The sequence below is a fragment of the Ruditapes philippinarum genome, unplaced genomic scaffold, assembly GCF_026571515.1.
Source record: "Ruditapes philippinarum isolate M1 unplaced genomic scaffold, ASM2657151v2 ctg516_1_1_1_1, whole genome shotgun sequence".
Taxonomy (NCBI): domain Eukaryota; kingdom Metazoa; phylum Mollusca; class Bivalvia; order Venerida; family Veneridae; genus Ruditapes; species Ruditapes philippinarum.
Window position 1 is genome coordinate 201827 of NW_026861855.1, and position 26615 is coordinate 228441.

A 26615-nucleotide genomic window follows, 5' to 3' on the forward strand; every position below is an offset into this window, starting at 1 on the left:
GCATTCTAATTTAAACATTGAATTAAAGTTTTAATAGATTAACTTTGACAGTTTTTGAGGAATTGATCTCAGAAAATAAGAAAAAAGTCAAAAAAGGGAATATTGAAATGGTATTTTATGACTATTTTATTTTCTGTAAATGTGTAATATTTTGATAGTAAACATAAAAATATAGTTTGAGGTTTATTACTTTGATAGTTTCTGAGAAAATGGGTCTTAACCAAAAGGTGAAATTGGGACATACCATTGCATAACATTATTTTAGAATTATCTGCCCTATTAAAATGGCGTTCTTTTATGTCAAGAAACATGCATACCAAATTTGAAAACAATAGATATAATACGTTCTACGAAAATGAACCTGAGCGAAAAGGTAATCGAACTCTCACGCTGACGCCAACGCCGACGAGAGGGTCATGACAATAGCTCAATTTTTTCTTCAAATATTTGAGCTAAAATGTACAAAATACAGCCTCTTTTAAAATCTATCATGAAAACTATGTGACTAAGTATTTATTCAAGCCCCAAATCGGTCCTTGAATATCACTATTATTTATTGAATGCATTATCTTACATCTGCAAAAGAGAAACGTCGATAAAAGAGTCGGCCGATATTTAAACATTGGAATAACGGCATTTTCGCGGGAAGGGTTTTGAACAATATTGAAATTACTTATGAGGCAACCATGGTAAAAGATTGACCCTTCTTCGTAGTATGAATTTTCCAAGAGCCCTCATAATATTGCGTATATGAAACACGTTATGGTTTACGAAAGAAGTAATGTTTACGAAATTTGTGACGAATATTTAGGTGGTCATGTAATTGATTTTAACTCCGTAATAATGGTATTGCATGGCTGTTTATAGATTATTTCATGTATCTTAACGTAATGTTATTTGCGTATACAACCATTGTGTAAATTTGCGCTAAATGGTAGCGTAACACTATATTCTCGCTAAAAAAAGATGATTCTTTTGCACTTTCATAAGTTTTTATTTTATGTTGCGTTTTGGATAAACGGAATATAATACTTTCATGTAGGTTCATTACTGAATCTATTCAACTCGTTCAATATATTCAGTATTGAACATACATACATTTAATGTCCGCTATTTATATCAGAATGTCATTTGAAAATGAAAATTTTTATGCTGTTCTTGCATCAGTTTGTAAACATATGAACTCTCATGAAAGTTCGACATTTGTCACTTTATGAAATGATTCCAGGATGTATTCGATAAAGATTAGTTACTTTCAAACTTTTATTCACCAATCGATTTCCTACATATGCAATGTTTTTTGTTTTTTTTTAAATATAGCACGTCTGAATGCTCTGAAATTCGCATACCTCTGGATATTATGTCCAGATCACCCTTAAACAGATGATAAAATGCTCCCTTTTGTCGAAATGACAGGATTTTGAAATCTTTCCTGTACTGTCACCGTACATACAAGTGATCGTGTTGCATACCTCACCTACCTCACTTATCCTCTTTATCCCCACTGATGCATAAGGCTATAACCAGTTCAACTCATTTCCCACTGCCCTTTTCTATTTTCTGTGCTTGTCCGAAGCTATAACCCTGGTCATGCAGCTCTGATTGGATGGTTATCCTCCAGGTGGTCCGAATTCTGCCAGATTTTCTTTTCTCAGGTGGAATCCATCGTAAGACTACTTTAGGTATGCGTTCTTGTGTCATCCTAAGCACATGGCCCAGCCATCTGAAAAGCCTCCATTTCAGTTTTGTTGCGATCGTGTTGCATACATACTTACTATCCTTTGAATATCTACCTGATCGTTTACAGAACAAGTGCTGCTAACAATCGTGAGTGCAGAATATTACACTGTCATACATTAACCATTTATCCCTGTAAGATGAATTGCCCTAATCAGATGGTCCGCTGACGCAGAGTTTTTGCGACCAAACCATGGATCATGGACCAGTACTTTTTATGCCTTGCATGAGTACTTATTGTATACTATTTAGAGGAATTTTCATTTATTTTTATCATCATGTCATCACGTATGTCTTTAACTCTGAATAGGACGATGTTTGGTACTACAAATGTATATATTTGTGTCAGTTTTACCAAATTATCTCATAATTTCACATACATCATAACTGTTAAATTTTATAATATTTTATTTATAACTGTACTTGATGTATAAAAACATACACATCATTTTGTTTTAGCAAACAGAAAAGTGTTTGACCAACAAGTAAACCAACATTATCTGGCGTCCTTCCTGGAAGGTCTTATTGATTTACTTAAAGGAACTTTATTGCGAATTTCAGAAATTTCAAGACATATAACATGCTTGTTATATTAATACTTAACAAATTGTTAAAAAATCGCTTTGCCAAATGAACATAATAATTAATTCGAATAAGTAAGAAAACATTATCATAACTGAATTATATGCAAACATAACAGGTCATGAGTAGTAACAGGTTATAAACCTGAGCTTTTACAGCTGCTGTCTTTTAGATAACCAACTAAGATAACAGAACAAACACATGTAATATGTTGTATTTCAGAGAATTCATGTAAATTCTATTTACAGTACCTTTGAATAACTTGAAATAAATGTAAATAAAAAGTGAAAATTTCAAATTTATTGATTATTTATTTCCTTACGTATTTTCATGTTTGCACATATAGTTAGGAGACCTTTAAATTATCTCTTTTATTGTTTATAGTCAAGTCATTTGATATACGAGTATTATACAGCGACCGCACCTGCTGCCATCATTACTCCCCTGGTTCTCATCCACCTTATTGATCTCTGCATAATGATGTCATTAATATTCGTTGCCCCATTGTGATTCTGGACATCGCCCGGAACAGGTCCAAGTCCAACTTTACGGGCAATATTTTGTAAGAATGGGATATATCCGAAGATTTGAAGTACTGTCCTCGGTGGACCGCCTTGATTTGCTGCATAAGCTATAAGAGCCATATCCGGACTTGCATGAGGACCCACAACATTTTGGACTGCGTTGTTAAGCACCGCGTACTGCATCGGTGGCATCTCTGCCACTCCAATAGCAAGACTTGCACTTAATCTATTATTACCTCCGCCACCAGGTACACCAGCTAAAGGTACCACTCCCAAGTTTTGTATCTGAGCAATACCTGAAAAAGAATAAACAATACGTCATTAAGTGTAACATACGTGAATAATAGAATCTATCATTGGGTTTGATAGAGGATAGGGAAATCCCAACCCGAGGGTGATCGGTTCCATCGGGAACGAGCCTTGGCGAGTTCCCGATGGAACCGATTGCCCGAGGGTTGGGATTTCCCTAACCTCTATCTAACCCAATGGTTGATTATTTTTCTCACTCACCTGGACACACAAATATCAGTGAATCTACTTGCTACGCGCATTACAACGTACCTAGTTTTGAAAAGAGGGCGGGGCTTAGGCGCCTGACTAGCATTATGTACATCCGCAAAAAAATTCATCTGACCAAGTTTATGTGTAAAAAATTTAATGAAAATAAATTCATATGAAATCCTTCATCAAAAAGCAAGGTTATCATGATAAAACAGATCGATATTAAAAACGAAAAGTGCCATAATATAAGTGTTTATAAGGAATTCAGTCCATACTTCAATGGTTGACAAAAAAGCGATTACACTTTGCAAAGATTTTTCTACTTTTTCGGTTATTTTGGCCGAATATTCAATTAAAAAATATCAAAATGAGATTCGCCATCAAGAAGCATCATTATCATAACAAAAAACGTGAATGTTTTTCAGGCAAAGTGTCATAATATCCGATTTTACGAAGAATGTTTCGATATTTTAAAGTGTGCTATTTTTAGGAACAGATCGTTATTGAAAAGGGCGGCTCTAGGTAGAGTAGGACTCATTGCAGCGTGAAAGTTAAAATCAATCTATTTTGATTCCGTAGACAATTTAATAGATTAGCTCACAAATTTTTAATACATTTTGACTTTTTGACGTTTCATTTTTGTTAAAATAGGAGTGAATCGCGTATTATTTAGAAGTGCTGCACGTTGAGTGTGAGATAAGCCCATGTGAGATAAGATTTTCCAACACCGCTATTTTAAGTAACATTTAAGGATTTTTAATCTGGTTAGTGAGAAACAATACTTCACAATCCGCTTTTTATACAAAGCATCCGATATGAAATACTATAATTGCATGGATTTTATCACAAAATCTAACAATTTTTAGAATTAATTAATACATTTCAAATTTACTAACGTAAGAGCGTACGAAAATATGTTTGTCACCAAAACCTTTGATAGCAGCTATCTAAGGATAACAAAAGTCACATTTAAGGTTAAATTTATGCAGTTTTATGGTCAAGTTTAGATAAATATTCAATAAAATGTTATTAAGCAGGAAATACATAATCATCAACTTCAAAAAAATTGTAATAGTGTATAAATTACTTCCTTTGAATAATATTTTATTAATCGTAATTCACGTCTGATTGTTAATATAAGTTTTTAATTTTGGTCTAAAGGAAATACATTAGTTCATTTTACTGTCAGCATCTCAAACTTTTGACAAAACTCACGTGATTCGTCTCACGAATAACATTATGAATGTTTTTAAGTACAACGGTTTCTTTAACAACGTAAAAGCATGTATTTCTATCAATCAATCAAAATTGTCATAAATTAACATTGATATTCCGATAAAGTTTACATATATGCTTTATGTCTCTGTTGCAAAATCATTTAGAAATGAATAATCACAGTAAGCTGGATTTGGGTTTAAAACATGTTATATGCTTAATTAACAAACTCGTGAAAAACCTGAACATTTATAATTTTCAGATTAATTATTGATGCAAAGATATCGATGTTTTTAACTTGCGATTCCAATACATATATTTAAAGAAACTTGGTAACAAGCTTAATTGATAATCAATGATTTGATTTTGCTTTTTTTTGTTTTCCTTCAGTTTTGTGTTTTCAATTTTGCAGAAAGGATGTGTACCCGTTTTACTTTCTATGTGTTTGCGCAAGCGCGCGTGTGCTCGTGTGAGTGTGTGTATGTGTTTGCGTGTATTGCCTTGTAATGTACCGTGTACGTGCGAGCGTGTAAGTACACGTATGTGAGTGATAATAATTATTCTTTTTGACGAATTTTGAACAAATCATGTAACATAAAAGGAAATCTAAAAGGTCCATAGACTGACTACGAGGAGTGTTCAAATATGAATGCATCAAGCACATCGAATTAGGTTCTTTAATTTTCATTGAATGTTTATTGTGTTCAATCAAAGTATTCACCTTTTACAGATACAGAAAGTCTTCTGATCCAATCTTTGAAAGCATTTTCATAGCCTTTTAGGAATACAATGAAGACACTGGAATACTTCAGAACAGGAGTGCTTGCATTGAACAAATTTTTAACTTTGAAAACAAAAAGAAATTACAAAGGCCAATGTGAGGTTCATACGAATGATGGGGGGGGGGTCACAGCATTTATTTTCTTCTTCCGAAAGTCTTGCACGATAGACGCCTAGTGTAATGAATGGTTGTAATGCAGCAATGGTGCGTTGAAATGCAGCAATGACTTGTTGTAATGCAGCAATGGTGCGTTGTAATGCAGCAAGACGCGTTGTTATGCACCAATGGTGCGTTGTAATGCAGCAATGACGCGTTGTAATGCGCAATGGTACTTTGTAATGCAGTCAGACGCGTTGTTATGCAGCAATGCCGCGTTGTAAAGCAGCAAGACGCGTTGTTATGCAGCAATGGTACGTTGTTATGCAGCATTGCCGCGTTTTAATGCAGCAATGGTACGTTGTAATGTAGCAATGCCGCGTTGTAATGCAGCAATGGTACGTTGTAATGCAGCAAGACGCGTTGTTATGCACCAATGGTACGTTGTAATGCAGCAATGGTGCGTTGTAATGCAGCAATGGTATTTTGTAATGCAGCAAGACGCGTTGTTATGCACCAATGATACGTTGTAATGCAGCAAAACGCGTTGTTATGCACCAATCGGACACTGGCCAAACCTCTGGTGGGTCTTTTTACCTTCCAAAAGTTTTTGTCAAATTTTCGAAGAACTTTCGACTTGTAAAATTTCGCGTATACAGAGCAACCTGAATGGCTGATCCCTGAGATGTAAAGAAAATTACTTTCTCTATACTGATATTCCCTTTTAAAATGCATGGTCTTCTGTCAGACTTTATAATTTCAACAGTTTCATGTTTAAATTTAGTTCTGCTTAAGTCGGTGCTAAAGGGCATGAACATGTGTCAGTCAAACCGGGCCTGCAACATTTTTGTTTGTTTCTGGCAGTTTTTAGGGATTCCTTCTGTCTGTATTTTATTGCCCAAATCTTGTTTTGAAGTCTTTTGTCTGACTCATTAAAACGAGCACATATCTCGTCACCAGTGACGACATTTGCAAAAGACCGTGCATTTCCTTTTAAATACCGTTTGAACAACAACTAAGTTCATTGGTTTAAACATATTTTATTTAGAATATTTGTACATGTGTAAATAACAACATAACAATAATTATAGATTTTGGCCGAAAGCAGAAGCTTATAGAAGCCATTAACTAAGTTCATTGCACGCGAGCCTTGCTTGTCATCTGTCATTAAATGGGGAATCCACTAAGCACATATCTTTCTCATTTATTCATTGCGTTTTAGAATGGTATGAGCTGCTCTTAATGAGATGCCAATGATACTAGCTCTTTGCCTAATGGTGTTCTTTACCATTTCTTTTTATTTCGCAAACAGACTTTGCAATTATAAGCTGACAGAAACGGGTTATATCTTCAGTCGATATTGACCCACACTTGAATTTACTTATCCTACGAATAACTGATGAAAAAATATATTTCATTTTGTTCGTATACAGTACAGATTTCACAAAAAATTCATTTACAGTAGCTCCTTATGCCAAGTAGACAGCGATTCTTATACAATGACGTACTCTGATCGTCTAGATCTTCTACCAACAATTGTTGTAGTACAATATGTGAGGAGTCAAAGTGAACGGATTTTTTTAATGAATTGATCAATGTAAAGCTAACATGTATGTCTAGCTAATAATCTTCATTACGGCTTGTTTTTATTTTTCGCAATATAAAACAATTTAACATTCTAGATGCATTCATATTTGATCACTCCACATGTCTCTGTTTTGTGTGAGAACATCATTTCAACACCTTTATGAAGTCAAATGGAGTTTATAATTGTGTCTTGATTTAAAATTGAGATTTCATTTCTAAACAATTGCAATTTTTTTTAAATTAAAACAAGATTGATTGTGTAGTATCCAATCATAAAAATAATAAAATACATATTTACAATCTTACAAAATTAATGTTTTTTATTTTCCCCCAAAATTTCTCTCTTTAAAATTATCTCTTAAAACATTAATAATAAGTTTGAAAAATTTGATTTATAAAAAACTTACATATTGTAGCAAAGAAATCCAGTAGAAGACAAAATACTAATATTCTTGAATTGCGGTTCATTGTTCTAGCAGATGTCGAAAACTGGACTGTTCAAAGAAAATCTAACTTAATTTATACTTGTCAAAAGCAAAAGATTAGATTGACAGCACCTGTCACAATGACAAGTCATTAAACTTGGTCTGCCATAATAATATGGGAATTATTACAAATCTTGAATTGTTATTTCGATTTTGAAAAAAAAAACGCAAAAAAAACCCAACAAATATTCAAATTTATGAGAATTTAAACGAAATAAAACATTTAAAACATAAAATGTAGCATAAATGATTAAGTAAATTAAAATTTGTATTTCCATTTATCATTAAAATGCAAAATTTGATGTTGGTATGTAAGAAAAATTATTTCTTTTCTTCAAATCTCACCTATCAAACCTTGGACTTTAAATATCGTTAGTCACATATCAAACATAAAAGAAAAAAAACAAGTATTGAATTTTAACTTATTATATTCCCAAAGTATACATACTAATGTTCATACAAGAAGGTATCAGGCATAATTATTTTCATTCGTCAAAAGGATGAGAACGAGAAAAAAGTCTTGATTAATTGCTCCACTTTGAATTCAATATATGATGAAATAACCATTAATAATATAGCTCTTATATATAATGTAATAATATAGCTCTTAAAATATATTTCAATTTGAAAGGATAAACAAAAATTGGGAAAGCCATGCCTTTTATTTTCTTTTAAATATTTATACCATATTCAACAACATATAAATTAAATAAACTTCTATAAAATGACTTTCATGAAATAATTAAAATTAAAAATAGTAAGTAAAACCTTTTTATACCATAGTGACGTGTCATTGAAACAAGTAGAGACAAATAAATATGCAAAGACTCTTTGCCAGTTGGACCTTTAGGTCATCTTAATCAGGAAATTATACATGGAACGCAATTTTTTTTTTTATAAAAAATGATGATGCTTTTAACATGTGACTTAATGCTTGGTTTACTATTAGCGCCGGCAACATTTTTTCCGAATCTGCTGGTCTAATTGAAGTATATTTCAACTTGATTGACCTTGATGTGATATGGCGTAACTTATCATTACATTGAATCTGAAAATGACTACATACTCTTCAACAGCCACTTTTCTTTTTTATAGGAAACATTTTCATATGCAAGCTTTTCCCCTTTTGTTCCATACGACAACTTGAAATTAGATAGAATTTAAAATATTTCATCAGTAAAGAACCATCATGATTTAAATTACGATTGGTCTACTTACGGTTTTGTGACTAAAATTACTCTATTTGAAAGATTCAAGTTAATTTGAGACTTTTCTTATCTGAATTAAGTGTTCTCATATTTAAAGAAGAAAACATTCAATACAGTAAGGGCATGTACTCAATATTGTATCTTTCTCTTTGATCTCTATTTTCACGAACAAACCAACTTTTATCTTTATATTCACGAACAACCAAACACATATACATATTGTTAATAACAAAGCAAAGGTCTTCTTTTGTTAAAGGAAATATATCGTACAAACGTGTCACATTGAAAGTTCAATTATATAAACACATCTGAGGGTGTTTCATAATACCACAATTCGCCATTTTTTCAAGTTTTAATGCTGAATTATGCTTAAGCTAGTTCATTGTTGCCGTTTTGGACGTTCATTAGGGATAAGGGATACAGTATATTTTCTCCTAAATCGCGATTTATGCCATTACGGTTTCCTTAACCGAGATTCATATCAATTTGATTTCTTTAGCCGACATTCATGCCATTAGGATGTTTATACCTAGATTCATGCCATAATGGTATCCTTAATCAGCATTCGTATCATTATGGTGTTTTTGGTTTCCTTTACCGAGATTCATGCCATTTTAGTTTTTTTACCGGAGATCCATACGATTATGTTAGGCTTAATCGAGATTCATGCGTTTATGGTTTATTTAACGAAGATTCATACCATTATGCTTTTTTCATTAACCGATATTCCTTTAATTATGGTTTCCCTAGCGTATATCAATTGAGTTTAATCCATGGTTTATCATATCGTGCAGCATATAATTGATGACAATTTACCGCACAGTAAGTGCATTTGTACTTTGTCACTGATAAATTGCACGTAATAAATTAAAATTAACTAGCGTCTCTTGGTTTACATACGCAACAACAATACAGCTATTTGTCCATAATCTTGAACAAATTTCATTAAATTTTGACGCATACATTATACCAAAGAATCTCAACTTTGTTATTAGAATTGTATGAGATCATATTTAGTACATCAAATTGGAAAATGATGAAACAAGATGTTCTGTGTGAAATAAACCTTTTTCTTTTCATTCTTTTCAGAGAAATATAAGTGGTTCTGGTCAATACCTTGATTTTTTTTCTGTCCGGGGCATATAACAATATAAAAATTATTAAAGTATTCACATAAATAACAGGTTTGGGGTTTTACTTTAAATAAATATATCATCACGACTAAGAAACGAATAATAAATTTACTTCCTAAGAAAGGGCAAACAATGAGTTAAATAACATAAAATAATGGTTTTAGGGCATGGAAACGCCTGAAGACATTGAAAAGTTGTGATACCAATACCAAAATGTCAATAAAATGGTATTATGGACTTTAATACAATATACTAAATCACTTTTACTGCAAAAATTGTCAAAATAAAAAAAATAAAAATAAAAAATTTATATATATATATAAAAATAATTCCTGTAATAGTGCAATGAGTAACTTTTTTTTAAAACTATAATAGGACATAGATATAAATAGCTTTTTGAAAATAAAAATTAAAAAAACTTTTTTTCTGACGAATAATGGGTCTTTAATATGGTTTGGTGAAATAAGGATACACAAGATTAAAGAAAATCATATACTGTATGTGGTAGATAATGAAAACTTATTTTGTATCAAGTTTAATTTACAAAACTGATTTAATAACATAAGACTATCAACATATATCATTTGACGCATTTATCTTCAATTTTCATATGTCATGTTCCTTTGCGTCACGTGAGTTAAACTTTAACATTAATGTTATTATTCTGTCTGCACGTTTGTAACGTCGATTTCAATTGGATAATCGTGTCATTCATATTGAGTATGCACACGGCTGCTGCTGTAAATAATGATTTGTTTTTTATTTTGACAGGTTGTTTAAATAATTGTTAGATAATATAGGCGAGGCTTTATAAGCAACAGCATTTACAGGGCGTCGAGTATGTCTTTTCACGGCAATATAACCTGTCAAAATGTCTATATAACAAATTTATTAAACTGCAAATTTGTTCCCTTTGATTTCGATATTGTATATGAATTCTATAAACATCATGGTTGTCCAATGAAAATTGACGTTTCAAACGAGACGTATATCAAAAAGTTCTATAACATTCTATTTATTTATTACAATAGAAAATGCAATTTCTGCAAGAGTTGTTGCCCCGAGAGACAGACAAAGATATCTAATCGTACCCATTTATATTTTTTGGGGGAGCTTTCTTGTTTGTATCATGAGATTAGTTAACTCTGTTATTGCAGTTAGTATTTTATGGCTACCATAATTTATATGCTCATTGCAGATCCTATCGGACTTGCGAGATAATTTGGTTCTTTTATAATCTGTTGTGCTCTAATATCATATCTGGTATAAGATTTGGTGACATTACAGGGCAGTTCAATTTTGGATGTGCTCGTGCTTTTATATGGTCTAGTTCTTCTTCTTCTTCAGTGCTTTTAAAATTTTCTAATCTGACTCTAAGGATAAATAGACATTTTCACTCTTTCAAAATGTTTCTTTTGTTGCCTCTGGGTCTCTTGTGAGTCCCATTTCTATCTCTAACTGAAAGCTTGTTTTTTTTTTTTAAAAAATTCTCCCTTTTCTTATTTTGAATATGCTCCAGAATAAGTTGTGCCTGGGCATTCCATACTCTTACCAGGCCCGATATGCTCATCTCTGCATTTTGTGGGTCATTTCTACTTCTATGACAAATATTGAATTCTAGAATTAGGTTAGAACTAAGTGTTGCATTTACTAATGCATGGTTAAAATTAATGAAATTAGAGAGAATAGAGTATCTAATACACGTACATATCAGTGTTCAAAAATGTCCATTTTTTCAGCCCCGCGGAATGAATGTTCATAGATGCTCATTATATTTGTGTTTAGTTAGCAACAATCTTCCGGAAATTGATTGTTGGTCAGTGAAAATGCAAAAGAAAAGATCTTGAAAATCACTAATAAGCATGTTTATTATTGTAAGATAATGTTCAAAACGAGTTTTAAAAGTAATATATAATAATATACAATGAAGTTCCATGTGCCTAACGTCGTTTATATTGATTTTCTGGATGGTTTGAAGCAAAACAAAGGCTCCGGGTTTTCCCTACAAATTCTATCAAATATTGTACTATGTATAAGTTATATACCAGCATTCTTAATGAACGAATTGTTAAGTGGACCAGTAATGTTGATACTTTAGTCGAAGAGCAAAATGGATTTCGAAGAAATCGGAAGTACTATTGACCATGTTTCTAGTTTACCTAATATCATTGACACGCGCAAGAAATGCAAATTATCCACCTTTTGTGCCTTCATTGATTTTCGAAAAGCACTTGATTCAGTTAATAGAAACGTGCTATGGAAAAAGTTAGAAAATATAGGTATTTCAACAAAAATGTTAAGTGCTGTAAAATCTCTTTATTGCAATGTCACATCTTGTATCAGGGTAAACAGTTTAACAACTGACTGGTTCCCAGTAAATTCCGGAGTAAGACAAGGATGTTCGCTGTCATCTGTATTGTTTAATATCTATGTTAATGACTTAGCTTTGTTACTAAAAAATAGTAACAAAGGCATTGCCATTAATGAAGATATTATTGCAATTCTTCTATATGCCGATGACATTGTATTGATAGCTGAAAACGAAGAAAACCTTCAATGCATGCTGGATTTATTGTCTAAATGTGTACTGTAAATGGTATGTCTATAAATGTTGAAAAAAGTAATGTTATTCATTTTAGAAACCCTTCTACACCAATATCAAATTCAAATTTACATGTTAGAAACTGTTAACCAATACATGCATCTAGGCCTATTGTTGAACGAATATTTGGATTACAATATCACGGCTAAACATGTATCTCAAAGTGCAAGTCTTGGTCTCCTTATAGCAAAATTTAAAAATTCAGAGGGTTTGCATTTTAATGTTTATACGAAACTGTATTATACATGTGTTGTACCTGTTATAACATATGGAGCTTCTATTTGGGGTACAAAATCTTATAGTTGTATTAATAGTATTCATAACAGAGCTATGAGGTATTTCCTAGGCACGAGTAAATACACACTAAATGCTGCTGTATATGGTGAAACAGGTTGGAATCCAATTATTGTTGAGCAATGGAAAGCAGTGGGTAACCACTGGCACAGAACTCTTTGTCTTAGAGAAAGTAGAATGAATAAGAAAATTTTCAACTGGGCTTTTAACAAAAAGGGAAAAAATTGTAAAAACTGGTGCTATATTGTTGAAAACTTTTTATTGTCATTAGGACTTGATCAATATGTTCATTTCCCGTTTAATCGCAAAAGTATGGTTGATGATTTAACTAAAGCTTTGGTTGATGTTCATATCGATCAGTGGAAAGCGGATATTTCCAGGGAAAACAGTAGCAATGGTTCCGGGAGAAATAAACTTCGTACATACAGGCATTTCAAAAAAGAGTATGTTACATAGAAATATTGTCGTTTATTAATTCCTGTTTCTAACAGGTCAGCTTTGGCTAAATTCCGTTGCGGAGTTGCACCTATCCGTCTTGAAACTGGTCGATATGAACACTTACCTGAACATGAAAGGATATGTCCACTTTGTCTAAATGGTATTGTAAATGAAATGCATGTAATAATGGAATGTTCTTTGTATGACAACATTAGGATACCATTGTTAGATTATGCTAACTATACTTGTGACTTATTTACTACAATGTCAAAACATGAAAAGTTTATGTACTTATTTGCCCACCAGGACACTCATATGATAAGATTGCTCGCAAACTCCTGCTGTGAGATTCTTAAATATAGAAACAATTTGTTATATAGTAAGAATACTAATTAAATTGTAACACACCACTATTGTTTAACTATACAATAGCACAACTATAACAAGTTTTAATGGTTTTATTTGTTAATACAAGTACAATTTAAAGATGTTTATAAGCTAACTGGAAATTATTATTTTTAAAGAAGTAATATCTTGTAATTAGGACTAAATACATCATAAGTACAAAATTTTAACTGTTTCATATGGTTTTAAGTAATTAGTATTTTACAAGCTTCATTTTACAATATATATAAATTATTTTTTACAGGTACTCTGAAAAAAACAAGCAATTATCATAGTATTGCAAGCAATCCATAAGTCCCCTACCGCTAAGAACCCCAGCAACATTCTGATGGGCCATTGGCCATTCAATTTTACCAGTGAATGAATTACATGAATGAACTTATATCTTTTGAGTTCTAAGTTTGTCTATATCACAGTAATGTGTTAAGTTTCCCTGCCTAGTAAGGAAATTATGTTTATACAACCTTGTCATATTATTACAATGTGGGATTTTAAAGTAATCCTATAAGGAATGAAGAAGGTGGAGTGAAAAATACCAATTTCTCGAAAAAAATCTAAGTTCAAAGGGGACATAATTCTGGAAATAGTCTTGCTAGAGTATTTAACCTTCTCAAAAATGTCGAGTGATAATAAGAAACATATATATGAAGTTTGAAGTAGATACATTAGGAAATAAAGAAGTTATTTAAAAAAGACAACTTGTTTTTTTCATAAAAATTCTAAGTTCAAGGGAGGTAATACTGATAATTTTTGTGCTAGAGTTGTAAACCTTGTCACATATGATGTGGTTGATAACCTGAAACTTGTATTTAAAGTTTGAAGTAAGCACCTTAAGAAATAAAGAACTTATAGTGAAAAGGCTGAAAAATTTAAATCAGAAATCTTGAAATTCAGACTATTTGTTGCCATAGCAACCAGAATTTTCAACATAGGAAGAAAAGAAAAAGATGTGCATAATCTCCAGACTGCCATCTACCCATATTTTAAGTTTCATAAAAATATTTTCAGTACTTTTTAAGTTATCACTGGATCTAGTTTATGTGTTAAATTTGCCATATTTTCAGACTATTTGTTGCCATAGCAACCAGAATTTTCAACATAGGTAGAAAAAAAGACGTGCATAATCTCCATACTGCCATCTATCCATATATCAAGTTTCATAAAAAATATTTTCAGTACTTTTTGCGTTATCGCGGGATCCAGTTTTGTGGACGGACGGACTGACGGACTGACAGGCATATGGACAGACAGACAGACGGACAGACAGACAGACGGACGGACGGAGGGTTAACCTAAAGTCCCCTCCGGTTAAACCGGTAGGGGACTAAAAACAACTTTTTATTCCTTTTAGCCACTTTGTACTTGATTTTAGTAGTAAGTAGATTTCTTTTATGTGTGAATGATTTTCTTGTCTCTTATAATTCTTATATAGAATGGCTGTGTACATGTCTTATGATATTTTATGTTTGTAATATGTTGTGTGTACATAGATGAGACACAAATAAACAAATATATATATACTGTATATGGGTCGAATTCTTATGTTTGTAAGTCTGTGAAAGTCTCGATGGCTATGTTTAAACGCATGTCCTTTAAAAATTTACAAATTTACAAAGATTATTACGTCATTTTGTTTCTTTCTTCATGTAAATTGAATGTAAGTAAGTCCTTCTTACTAGAAACCATTTTCTTATACCTGGAACCGTTATTGTGTAGTTCCAGAATGCAGATAATTCATAATATTGTTTCAAATGCGTAAAAGTAACAAACCTTCGCAATAAAATGTAGATGTAAAAGGTGTATTTAAAAACTATAGAATTATATAGAATATCAAAAGGTTAATACATTCCAGTGCAAGAAGTCCTCAAGTACCTCCACCTGCATTGTTAAAGGCAAATCGGATACCTAAGTAGACCAACCGACCGTCCGTAAGGAAGCTATTCAGCTAACTGGTGTAATTGTTTAAACAGATTGATAGCTTACTTTCCAAAAAATTTCTTGAATTGAGCATTTTTTTCACAATATGATATAATACAGGCAAAATATTATTTAGAGAAAGTAAGTTATTTCCCGTGTTGTTAAATAAAAACAAGAAATGATAAAATGGTGTTACATTTTTATTTTTCTAAAATTAAATCATAGCGTAACAAACGACTGAAAGAAGTCAGTTGTGTTGGTACATAAAACAAATTTAAAGTGCATTAAGAAATAAACAACCTGCAGTTTAAACTATATGACATTTCTACACATTTTGCATCGTTTTCGGTTTCACTTCCGAAAGCTTTTTCATATCTTTCTCTGAATATGTCTTAGAGAATACCCTTAAATCATGAACTGGTTTTAACTGGATACAACTGCCAAACATCTAGGACGATTACAAACGAAATAAATTTAAATTCAGAAAGTTTGGTCCATTTAATAACCGTATTTATAATCTTTACCAGTTTGGCTAACATATCCATTGTTGATCCACCACTGTGTTGCTCTTCTGTTGACAATTGTGTCAATATTAGCTCGGTCTTCAATTCCCTCGTTGTAAGCGTTTTCAACTTTCTGTACACCGATTTCGCGGGCTTGACTATAGTAAAATGGCATGTAAAGCATCATTTCATGGAAGTTTCTGGGTATACCTGGTTGTGATTCGGCGAAGGCAAGTATTTCAGGAGTTACAGGGGCGTGTGGACCGACGATATATTTAACAGAGTCTTCAAGAAGTGCGTATTCCGCCCAGGTCAACTTGCCGATACCGTAGGGAACACGACCATCTCGAACCTCTTTATCAAGTGCCTTTTGAGCAAAGCCTGAAAAATTTCAACTTTTCATAAAAGAAGTTCATTTACTATTCAAATTGTATTATCTCTAGTTTTTTTATTTGTTTTTCTAAAAACAGCTAACAATTTCACTTATTTTGGAAGCAATCAATTTGTTGAAACATTTTATTTATTAATCATGTTTCCAATACAATATTTTCAACTATAAGCGAATGAGTTTTGATGATTCGCAATACGTTTTAATATTCAATAAATTCAACGATAACTTTTATGAATAATACTGATCTTCTAGCTTTCATTTACCTTGCATTAATATCCTAAAATAATTATTTATTTATATGTTGTTTATTTGTCATGTTTGTACAAAACTAAATATTGTCTGCATTTAGTCACTCACTCTGAATATATCGTGGTTTCACACTAACCCACTTTTAATTTGAAGAAAAAAAAATAACATCATGTTACCAAACAATAGTATAAATTATAAAAAGAACATCACTAAAAAACTACGGATTAAAGATAACTGAAAAATTGAGCAGACAACTACTAGTAAATAAGATAACAATAATGATGAATAGATATAAATAATAAAATTATAGGTATGAAAATAACAATGTAAATGTATCATTTTATTTATTGATTTTGTATATACTAGTATTATGAATTTGCTTAAAATCAAACAAATAAAATAAGTTGATTATCTAAACAAATTTGTTGTTAGTATTTAAAACAAACAAATAAACATAGGTTATTACGTTCCATTTTCGACTTTTAAGTATAAATACGAAATTACCAAACATCGATAAAATTTAGATAAAACATCAAATTCATTTAAAACCAAAGATATAAATCTAGTCACAAATATTTGTTTTAAAAAGTTAACGACTCGTTAGCGTAAAACATTTTTATTATTACAATACTTAATAAGAACAAAATGAAATACTTACATGATACAGCAATGGCGCTTGCTACAAAAATGCAGACGAACATTCTGGAACTTGTTGTCATTTTTAATCTTAGTGCAGACGTTCTCTTCAGACAAGGAAGACTGTGAAAACCATAGTTTTAAAACTACCTTATATAGATTATACAAGCATGCTTAATGCTTAAAAAGTCAGTTGATTTTAAAGAACTCATGTGAGGTAATTGCGTTTTTTTTCCATTTAAACGTTTTTCCGCACATGTGAAAAGTTTTAACATTAAGTGTTGCGTTCCTGCAATGAAATAATTTATGTTTCATGTCTCACAAACCTTTACTGTTCAGTTGTTGTTATTCAAGGAAATAAAAGTCAGATGGGAAACACTTTAGGCTGACATGGTCATATGACTAAATATTTTCATTTTTATGTTTATGATTAGTTTGTGTTCTCAGATACGTATAACAATAAACAAACTGATGCATATTTAATTATGAAACTGCATATTTGTCATTTTCTGTTATAACACAGTCGGTCTAGAATTAGTTTTACTAGCTTTCATTTATAGCTCAAGAGGATATACATTGTAATACTTGATACGGAAAAACGTTCCTAATTTATCAAACATAAACACGCATCCACTTTGAGCACATTTTAACCATTTATACAAAGCATTGGTTATTGATACTTATATGAAGGAATATGAGATTTGAAGTATGCGATAATTTATAACATAACAATTGAAAGTAAAATTTATTTATTACACTTCAATTTTTACAATTTAAAATGAGAAACGTTCAAAAATAGATAATGAGTAAATCCACTCAAGTAATACAGCAGATAAAAGTTTAAAGTCGAGGGTAACATCATTGTCTTTGGAGATAAATTCATCATAACCATAAACAAAAATACTTCAATATTACATTTAATGGTCAGCTCTTTTTGGCAAATCCTGATATATTTATATTTGAAATAGTTTTTTTACTGTTAACAATTGATTGCCTGGTATTTTTTATCTGATCTAAAATGTTTAATTACCTCTTTCTATTTCATGATGTTATATAGTAGAAATGCGTTTTATGGTCATAAACGATAAATGCAATTGCATGTAATTACGCGTTAACTTGTAAAAATGTGTCTTTAATCATAGATATGTTCTTATTATGTATACAGTACGATAATTAATACACCTGTATAAACTTTAAAAAAACATGAAATAAAGCTGAATAAATCAAACAAAAATGAACATATTTTCCTTGTACACTTGTACAAGAAAAGTCATTTGTTGTAACAGATGTGGTTTACAACGTTTTAGTTTTTTATGCTCCCATTTTAGAAATAACAGCTGACATGTCTGTTGCAACAATGTAAATTATATAACGGTGTCACCACTTAGCCTTCCAAGAAAAGAAAATACGTCTAAGACAATATTTTTTCTAGAATGAAAATTAACACGTTTAAGCTGATCAGTTGCACTATAACATCTATAAGGTAGAAAAAAAGTTTTATGGGCTTATTTCAATGTTAAGGCAACTATATTTACAATTGGACATAGATAAATGACAAACAATATTGTGGTACTATAAAAGTACTATAAATGAAAACACCAAGTCCATTTAAAACATACCTTTAAACTGTATAATAAACATGACCAATAGCATCGTATAATTTATTCAAACCAGAATATATGTTTGGTTATTGTACAAAATATGAAAAAGGTCGAAGTACACAAACAATATATTTTAAGTCACATGCTCAGGTTTTGATTTAAATGTTATTCTTACTGACTTTTATATCATCAAGAGACCTCAAGATTTAAATATCACAAGACACGTTACATTCATTTAAATACGTTTCCGAGTCAACTGATTACAACAGCGACAAAACAGAGGACTAAAATATATGTCATATCTATTTTTAATGAGGGAAAAACATAGATCAAAAAATACTTTTTTTGTCACATGTGTTCTTAAAATCAGCTGTTGTTTTTTTATGTTTAGCATCTATAAAAGGTAATTGCAGGACCGTTATTTGCACAGTTTTCTTCGAGAGATAAGTCACTGCACTGAAAATCGAAAATGGTATCAAGTTCGAGAAATTTCGTTTACGTTTTTGTAGCATGTGCTGTTGCAGTAGCATGTAAGTTAATTCAATATGTCTAATCTAATATACGAATTAAAACTTATATTTTTTAAAAAAAATAACATAATATATTAATTATAATTTTATTTTGTTATTTGACATGTTCTTGCAAAACACATAAATATCTTTTCTTAAGATGTATGTGACTGTTTCATTAATGCTGTTAAGTTTAGGTACTTTACAATTTATATGTTTTATATGCTTTAAAGTCAGTCTAAATGACATAATTTCCTATTATGTACACTAAGTAATTTAGATACCAGGACAAAAAATACAGCTTAAAGTATTCAACCTTTGGGAAAAGTTCCAAATGTCATCATTGATACATTGGGGCAATAGTTTTGACTGTTCAACAAGCACCCATGAAGTAACTGTATAGTACTTCAATGTCAAAAAATGAATGCTTAAATTTTGTAATAAACAGTTATTAAAACATAACGATGCTTTTCCATTTCAGGCTTCGCTCAGCCCGCCAAACCCAAAGAAGTCGAGGAAGGACATGTTCCATATGGAATAGGCAAATTGACCTGGGCAGAATATGCTCTACTCGAAGACTCTGTCAAATATATCGTCGGCCCACACGCCCCGGTATCTTCTGAAATATTAGCCTTCGCCGAATCACAACCAGGTGTCCCTCGAAACCTGTACGAGATGATGGCTTACATGCCTTTTTACTTCAGCCAAGCTGATCAAATCGGAATTACTCGAGTTTCAGGTGGTTACAACAAAGGAATAGATAACCCAGCAAATAGAGACAAGATAATTTATCAGAGAGCCGCACAGTGGTTGGCGAACAATGGTTACGATGTTAGAGGACTCGAAAATCGTGTTTAAACGGACAAATTAGACTTTTTTCTGATTTATTTTTATGTTAAAATTTGCGTAATCAAAATACATCAGTATGATTTTCATCAATTCACAATATGTAACAGATATCTGAATGTTTACATGTTACAAATGCGGTTTGTATTTTATGTTTAATTTAAAAGGATTCATAATTGGTTTGGTTTTCTTGTTATAAAGTATTTTAGTTTGTTTTGATAATAAAGAAATATATTACTTTTAAATACATTGTTCTTATTGGAAATTAAATAAATTTTGTTCATTGAAGGCAATGATGCAGTAGTCAAGTAAAATGGAATAACGATTACTTAAGAGTCGGTCAAGAATTTTGTTTCGTCAAAGATTATTTGATTCAGAGTAAGCGTCAAAATTATAGATTTATGTGAACAATTTTGACATATATTGTCAAATATATATTGTCAATATGACATGATGATTGCCACATCAATATTTCAACAGAGGAAGTTGCAACGAAGATAATCACGTGATAATAAAAATCCTTTTATCTGATCAAAGCGTAAACACCCAATATAAATATATAATTGTTTAATCTTACGATTGAAATAAATACTACAATAAATGTTGAACTGAGAAAAATAACTCTCTCTCTCTCCCCCTCTCTCCCTCTCCCCCTCTCTCTATCTCTCAAAGAATATATTGTTTGAAAGTGAAATGATGAAAATGTGGAAAATATTTTTCCCGCACCAGATTCATCCATATTCTTTTAAATTACATGACATCAATCAACAATTCAACAATTACATGATATAAATCACATTTATCTAGTTTAAAGCAAAAACCTAATATTTTATAAGATACATTCCTCATTCAGTTTTAATAAAATCTAGATTTTGATTAAAACTTTGATACAAGAAAAGTGTTCCGTATTTGGTAACGACAATCTATTGACAGGTTCAAAGGATTCAAAGTAATATTTAACAATGCACAAATTAACTTTCCATTCGAATCCCAATATCTTCCAGTAGCACCGGCTTCAGCATAACGCATTGATTACGAAAGACACGTTTTTATAGTGAGACGTATGGTACTGGTGCCCGACTTCTATAGACTTAAAATCTTCTAATCTTGACTAGTCTGATACAAATATACTTGTCAATAGTGGACGATCCATTATTTCTTAAATCGATGTGTATTGAGTTATTTTTAATAAGTTTAATTACACTACCATTCGGCAGATTGATACAGACCTCTTTCAAAATATTTAAGTCACGTGATGGTATGAACACCGCAGTGAATGGTCAAAATGAATTGGAATGATACATTGTATCCGGAATGTTTGTCTCATATGAAGAAAAATTGCAGAGCAAATTAAATACCTGTACATTACTACACAAACCTTGACTTTAAGTTAACAAATGTGCCACAGAGGAGGGACAATATGCATAAGAAGTTCGGTTTGAACAACAAAAACAGCATCAACAGTAGCAGCAGCTGTAACAAAAAATATCCCCGTTCAAAAAGAAGAAATAAAAAACAAAGAAAATCTTATTAAAACCCTACGATTGAGATAACATGGACATTGTTTGGTTAACTTGTTTAGGGCATCTACATTCATCTACTTTGGACCATATGCCACCTTTCATGATCATGGAATAGCACGACTAAAGTTGAAGCTGACAATTGTCGTGACATTGAAAAAAAAAATAAACATATTTTAATGTCGATCGCTTCAATCGATAAAGGATAGGTACGAAATATTTTCTGAAATACGTACCATCCAAAATTACGCGGACGAGAAATTGCAATTACCACTACTGTCAATGTACAGGTTCATGCAGCATTTTAAATTTTACCAATTAGGGTGCTCGTAAAGGTTTCCATTTTTTTCATTTCTATAACATTGAAAAAAATAAAAAAAAAATTAATGGGTATAAGTGGTAATGCACGAAAAAGAAATATATCCGAAACATATTTCATCCAAAATATTAGGTGCCTTTATGCGCGAATAATGTGTCAGGACGGACTTAATGATAATAAAGGCCTCGATTATAATAAAAATATTTTTTTTAAATTGTTTACACAAAAATAATTCTTTACAAAGCAAACAATTATAAGTGTAAATAAAATTCATAAGACCCTCTGATTGATAATATACTAGTACTAAGAGACTAAGACAATTTTAACAGATTTATCCATACCGATTTAATAACGACATCAGTATTTGGGTTCTTAAAAGCTGAATTGTTCAAATGACTATAGTAAGACCTTAATTTTATCGCAGGAAATGTCTTTTTTTCTAATTAAACAAAATTTAAATATGTAACCATTCTGGAGAAGAGAATCATTCTTGAAAAATCCACGTGATCCACGTGATCCACGTGATTCATGAGGAGAAGACAGGATACATCATTCGATGTTTCATAATCATGTAATTTTGTTGTTTTAATGCTTCCGATGGAGCTCCTTCTTTCCAGATTGTTATACTTTACAACAGCAGGTGTCAAGTGCCGTGCGACAGCTGAAAACGGTTCAGTGTTGTTATATTTTTTCTGGTCTTTTGAGAGATCATTTATTGCAACACATAACGTTTTGAAAATTGAGTGCCGCTCAAACGTTGCTAGGGGCCGTGAGGGATGTTGCACTGTATGTACCGGCTTGATCACACCAAGTCTGTTATTTTCATGTTGTTTATTTTTTTCAATTCTTGTTCCATATTTGTATACTATTTATACATTGTAATACTCTGATTGAATTATTTGTGCGTACAATTCGTGCAATTATGCGACGTCAACGTAATCAGCTAGTCAAATTCAAGATTTTTTTATCTGTATCATTGATCTTCTTTGCAAGATAAAGATTTTCTTGAATCTATTTATATTCCTTTATATCAAACCTTACAATAAGTTTGTCCCAGATTCGATAAAATTCTTGTTTAAATCGATACGTTATTATCGTGTGTTCATGTTCGAAACCTATTTTATATAATATTTGGTTGTTATCTAACATGACCGTGATCGTGTATGTGTTAGCCATATGTGTCGAAATTACAGGGATATATATATCGAATAAAAATCCGATTGTCCAACAAAGTATGTTATTCGTGTTTGATGCATATTTATAATTTTAAGTTCATTGAGGCATCCATGTAAATACAACGATGCAATTTTACGAGTAATGATCAGCGTAAGCAATTGGAACATTTCTGCTATTATCAATAATGACGGAAATGGCCGAGAAGATGCGATCATTGTTATTAAGTTAAAAATGAAAAAATATATATATAACAAAAAATAAAAGAAAAAATGTGATATCGTTTATAGGTGCATATCATGTTTCACGGTCAACATTGAACGTATCATATTCAAAATTTTATAGTCTTAGGATGCCGCTGACTTTATTAAGCATTTACCATTTGTCATAATGATTATTGGGTTCTAATTTGAACAAAACGAAACAATCTAATTATGGGACCCAACAGGCGCCCAACATACTAACAACCTATTCATACAATGTCATTTCACCTCCCATTTCTTGCCAAGCAAAATAAAAAGCAAACAGAAATATGATAAAATGTTGTTTTATTTTACTACAATTATATAAATCATGATGTTATACAAGGTTAAAATAATTAGGCGTGGATAAATAAATTTGGTGAATTATGTATAACTATATATAACTTGATGCAAGATGCCATCTTCTCGTGTATGCGATATCTATATCCAGCTTTTCACTTTTTGCAATGATTTTAATTGTTTTTACCAACAAATGTTTTGGGAATAAAGTCATTGAAAACCTTTTAATTAAACGCCGTAGTTATAATCTTTACCAGTTTGGCTAACATATCCATTGTTGACCCACCACTGTGTTGCTCTTCGGTTGACAATCGTATCAATATTAGCTGGGTTTTCAATGCCCTCATTGTAGGCATTTGGAACTGGCTTCAAACCAATCTGTCTGGCCTGGCTAAAGTAAAATGGCATGTAAAGCATCATTTCATGGAAGTTTCTGGGTATACCTGGTTGAGATTCAGCGAAGGCAAGTATTTCAGGAGTTACCGGGGCGTGTGGACCGACGATATATTTAACAGAGTCTTCAAGAAGTGCATATTCCGCCCAAGTCAACTTGCCTATTCCGTAGGGAACACGATCGCCATTGTTATTATTAGTTTTCGACTTCTGCCCGAAGCCTGAAATGAGACAAGATTGTATTTATTGAATTAAGAATCTGAATACATTAGTTTGTATGTGCTTTTATGATAGAAACATTGATTTAAAACTGTTAAACTTGCTTTTTATATCATTGTGGCTCTTATAGATACGCCGTTTTTTAAATGTTTTTATTATAAATATCTTTCATATTTGCTAAGAATTCATTTTGTGTGGTCGTCTAAATTTACGTCCGCACAATATATATTCCTACCCAATATGAAAAACTATCTAAATGACTGATTGTTTTCAGTTAATATTTTCCCGAGGGAGTACCCATCTAAGGGAATTAAGTTAAATATCTAGACTTAAACATTTTATATAGTTAAGAACATATACTAATGTTAATATTTTACAAAGTTCAGTACAACAAAATTGCACACTACCAGCTGATGGTCAATCGACAGAAAACGAAATATATTGAATAAGTAAATAAAGGAACAATATATTTGAGTTTGAGAAAATTGTGAATCGGAGTATCATTCCCGGTGTATCTGCCAATGGGCGGTTCCTCGGAAAGCGTTACTCTCGGGATGGATATTTCAATTAAAACCTCAGCATATACCAGATATTATAAGTAAATATTGTTTGTCCATAAAAGATTATTCATTAATGTAAGCCATTTAAAAAATAGTAAACTATTATAGAATATCTAGAAAAATATCAAACCTGAGTTTTTCGGTGCAGTTTGGAATATTCGTGTCTTGAATACGAGCCCAAAAGGCGGCAATTCGGTAAGCCTCGTTACCACCAAATGGGCGGGTACCCTCGAGACAGATATTCTGATCCGACTTGTAATACATGACACATATGATAAGTAATATCTAGACAAATAAAGAAAATAAGAGACATATGCTGCACTGCATATTGCATATTGCATTGGTCACTGCAATCATTTTTTAAATACCATGCTAAAATACTTCATATACATGTATTTAAGACACTTCCAAAATTTTCATTTAATGATCAAACGTCTTTAAATATCTATGTTTTTAAGAAGATACAACTTAACAGAATATAAAAAATAAATATCTTACATGACACGGCTACAGCACCGACAACTAATAAGCAGACGAAAACTCGAGATTTGAATTCCATCTTTGTTTTTCTGTGCTGATGCTCGCTTCAAACAACAAGAAAACTGTGTCGACCATAGTTTTGCAAATGCTTTATATAGATAATGAATGTGTTACAATTAGGATAAAATCAGCTGATTTTATGAATTAAGATAACATGATAAAACGTTTCTTTTTCTGCAAAATTTATATTGTGACAATTTCTTTCTTATTGCCATCATATGATTAACATTTTATGAACTTTGTTTAATAAATTTGCAAAATGATCATTTGACTAAATTCTCTGATATTGTATGATATTTAAATGCATATTTTTATTATAACATCAGAATATTACACGCTGACAGATGACCATAATCATGCCATCTTAATATGCCATATTTATTATGCAAATTGGCAATAATTATTTTTTTCTTTTATTATCCGAGTTCGTGATAATAAATAATGACCGAGAAATACTACTTTATCAGTGAACACATTTAATTAATCAAGAAATTATGTTTTGTTCCTTATATAAGCTCAGCTGACTGCCGTTCGTCACATGAGTTGAAATATGTATATGATAAAATTAAATATATTTCAGACGTAAAATAAAGATATAATTAATTCAATATTAGATGGTATTATATACACGGAGATGTATTATGTCCATTTGCTCTCAGGATCGGAATTTGAAAATTAATGTAATTAATGCAAAGGTACAATACAGAGATTCATATTTTGGATATACTTATCCTGACATATGATTTCGTATTATAACAAATACAACAACAGCAAAAAACAAACAAACGAGGAATCAGTAAACCTCTTTTGTAAAAGAGTAAAATGTAAAGAAAGGCCCCCCCCCCCCCCTTTAAAAAATGTAAAATTCAGGCTCGGTTTAATGTCTGTTTATGGAAAATAATATAAATTACAACAAATTTCTCACATTCCCTACATTTTGTTATTTATGTTTTTGTCAGTAATGAAGTATACAACTTTCATTTTAAGACTTCGGAATTGTAAATTTTGATCTTGACATATTTTTTTTTAAATTGACTGAATAATGTAAATATATAATGATGGCAAACTTTTTTTAACGGAAGTGATCGCATCTTGATATACTGTTATGC

The 26615-nt window shown here is 31.3% G+C and overlaps 3 protein-coding genes across 3 annotated transcripts; all 3 read right to left on the minus strand.

Annotated features, from left to right (window-relative positions):
- Window positions 1–2140: 2140 nt before the first annotated feature.
- Window positions 2141–7555, minus strand: LOC132717131 (uncharacterized). The gene is made up of 2 exons (XM_060700535.1): window positions 7431–7555; window positions 2141–3139 (listed from the first exon to the last, which is right to left on the minus strand). Exons 1-2 carry the CDS (start codon window positions 7489–7491, stop codon window positions 2727–2729), a joined length of 474 nt encoding a protein of 157 aa, XP_060556518.1. The 5' UTR covers window positions 7492–7555; the 3' UTR covers window positions 2141–2726.
- Window positions 7556–15689: 8134 nt separating this feature from the next.
- LOC132717132 (uncharacterized) lies at window positions 15690–17594 on the minus strand. Its single transcript, XM_060700536.1, has 2 exons — window positions 17307–17594; window positions 15690–16389 (listed from the first exon to the last, which is right to left on the minus strand). Exons 1-2 carry the CDS (start codon window positions 17365–17367, stop codon window positions 16004–16006), a joined length of 447 nt encoding a protein of 148 aa, XP_060556519.1. The 5' UTR covers window positions 17368–17594; the 3' UTR covers window positions 15690–16003.
- A 6189-nt stretch (window positions 17595–23783) lies between these two features.
- On the minus strand, window positions 23784–25598 carry LOC132717133 (uncharacterized). Its single transcript, XM_060700537.1, has 2 exons — window positions 25465–25598; window positions 23784–24408 (listed from the first exon to the last, which is right to left on the minus strand). Exons 1-2 carry the CDS (start codon window positions 25523–25525, stop codon window positions 24023–24025), a joined length of 447 nt encoding a protein of 148 aa, XP_060556520.1. The 5' UTR covers window positions 25526–25598; the 3' UTR covers window positions 23784–24022.
- Between the last annotated feature and the right edge of the window lie 1017 nt (window positions 25599–26615).

Bases quoted from the DNA above. Each gene is read 5' to 3' on its own strand.
- LOC132717131 (XM_060700535.1), bottom strand. From the start codon at position 7,491: ATGAACCGCAATTCAAGAATATTAGTATTTTGTCTTCTACTGGATTTC. The intron at 3,140-7,430 runs GTAAGTTTTTTA...ATTCTTTTTCAG, and splicing joins GGATTTCTTTGCTACAATAT to GTATTGCTCAGATACAAAAC.
- LOC132717133 (XM_060700537.1), bottom strand. From the start codon at position 25,525: ATGGAATTCAAATCTCGAGTTTTCGTCTGCTTATTAGTTGTCGGTGCT. The intron at 24,409-25,464 runs GTAAGATATTTA...GTCTCATTTCAG, and splicing joins CGGTGCTGTAGCCGTGTCAT to GCTTCGGGCAGAAGTCGAAA.
- LOC132717132 (XM_060700536.1), bottom strand. From the start codon at position 17,367: ATGACAACAAGTTCCAGAATGTTCGTCTGCATTTTTGTAGCAAGCGCC. The intron at 16,390-17,306 runs GTAAGTATTTCA...GAAATTTTTCAG, and splicing joins AAGCGCCATTGCTGTATCAT to GCTTTGCTCAAAAGGCACTT.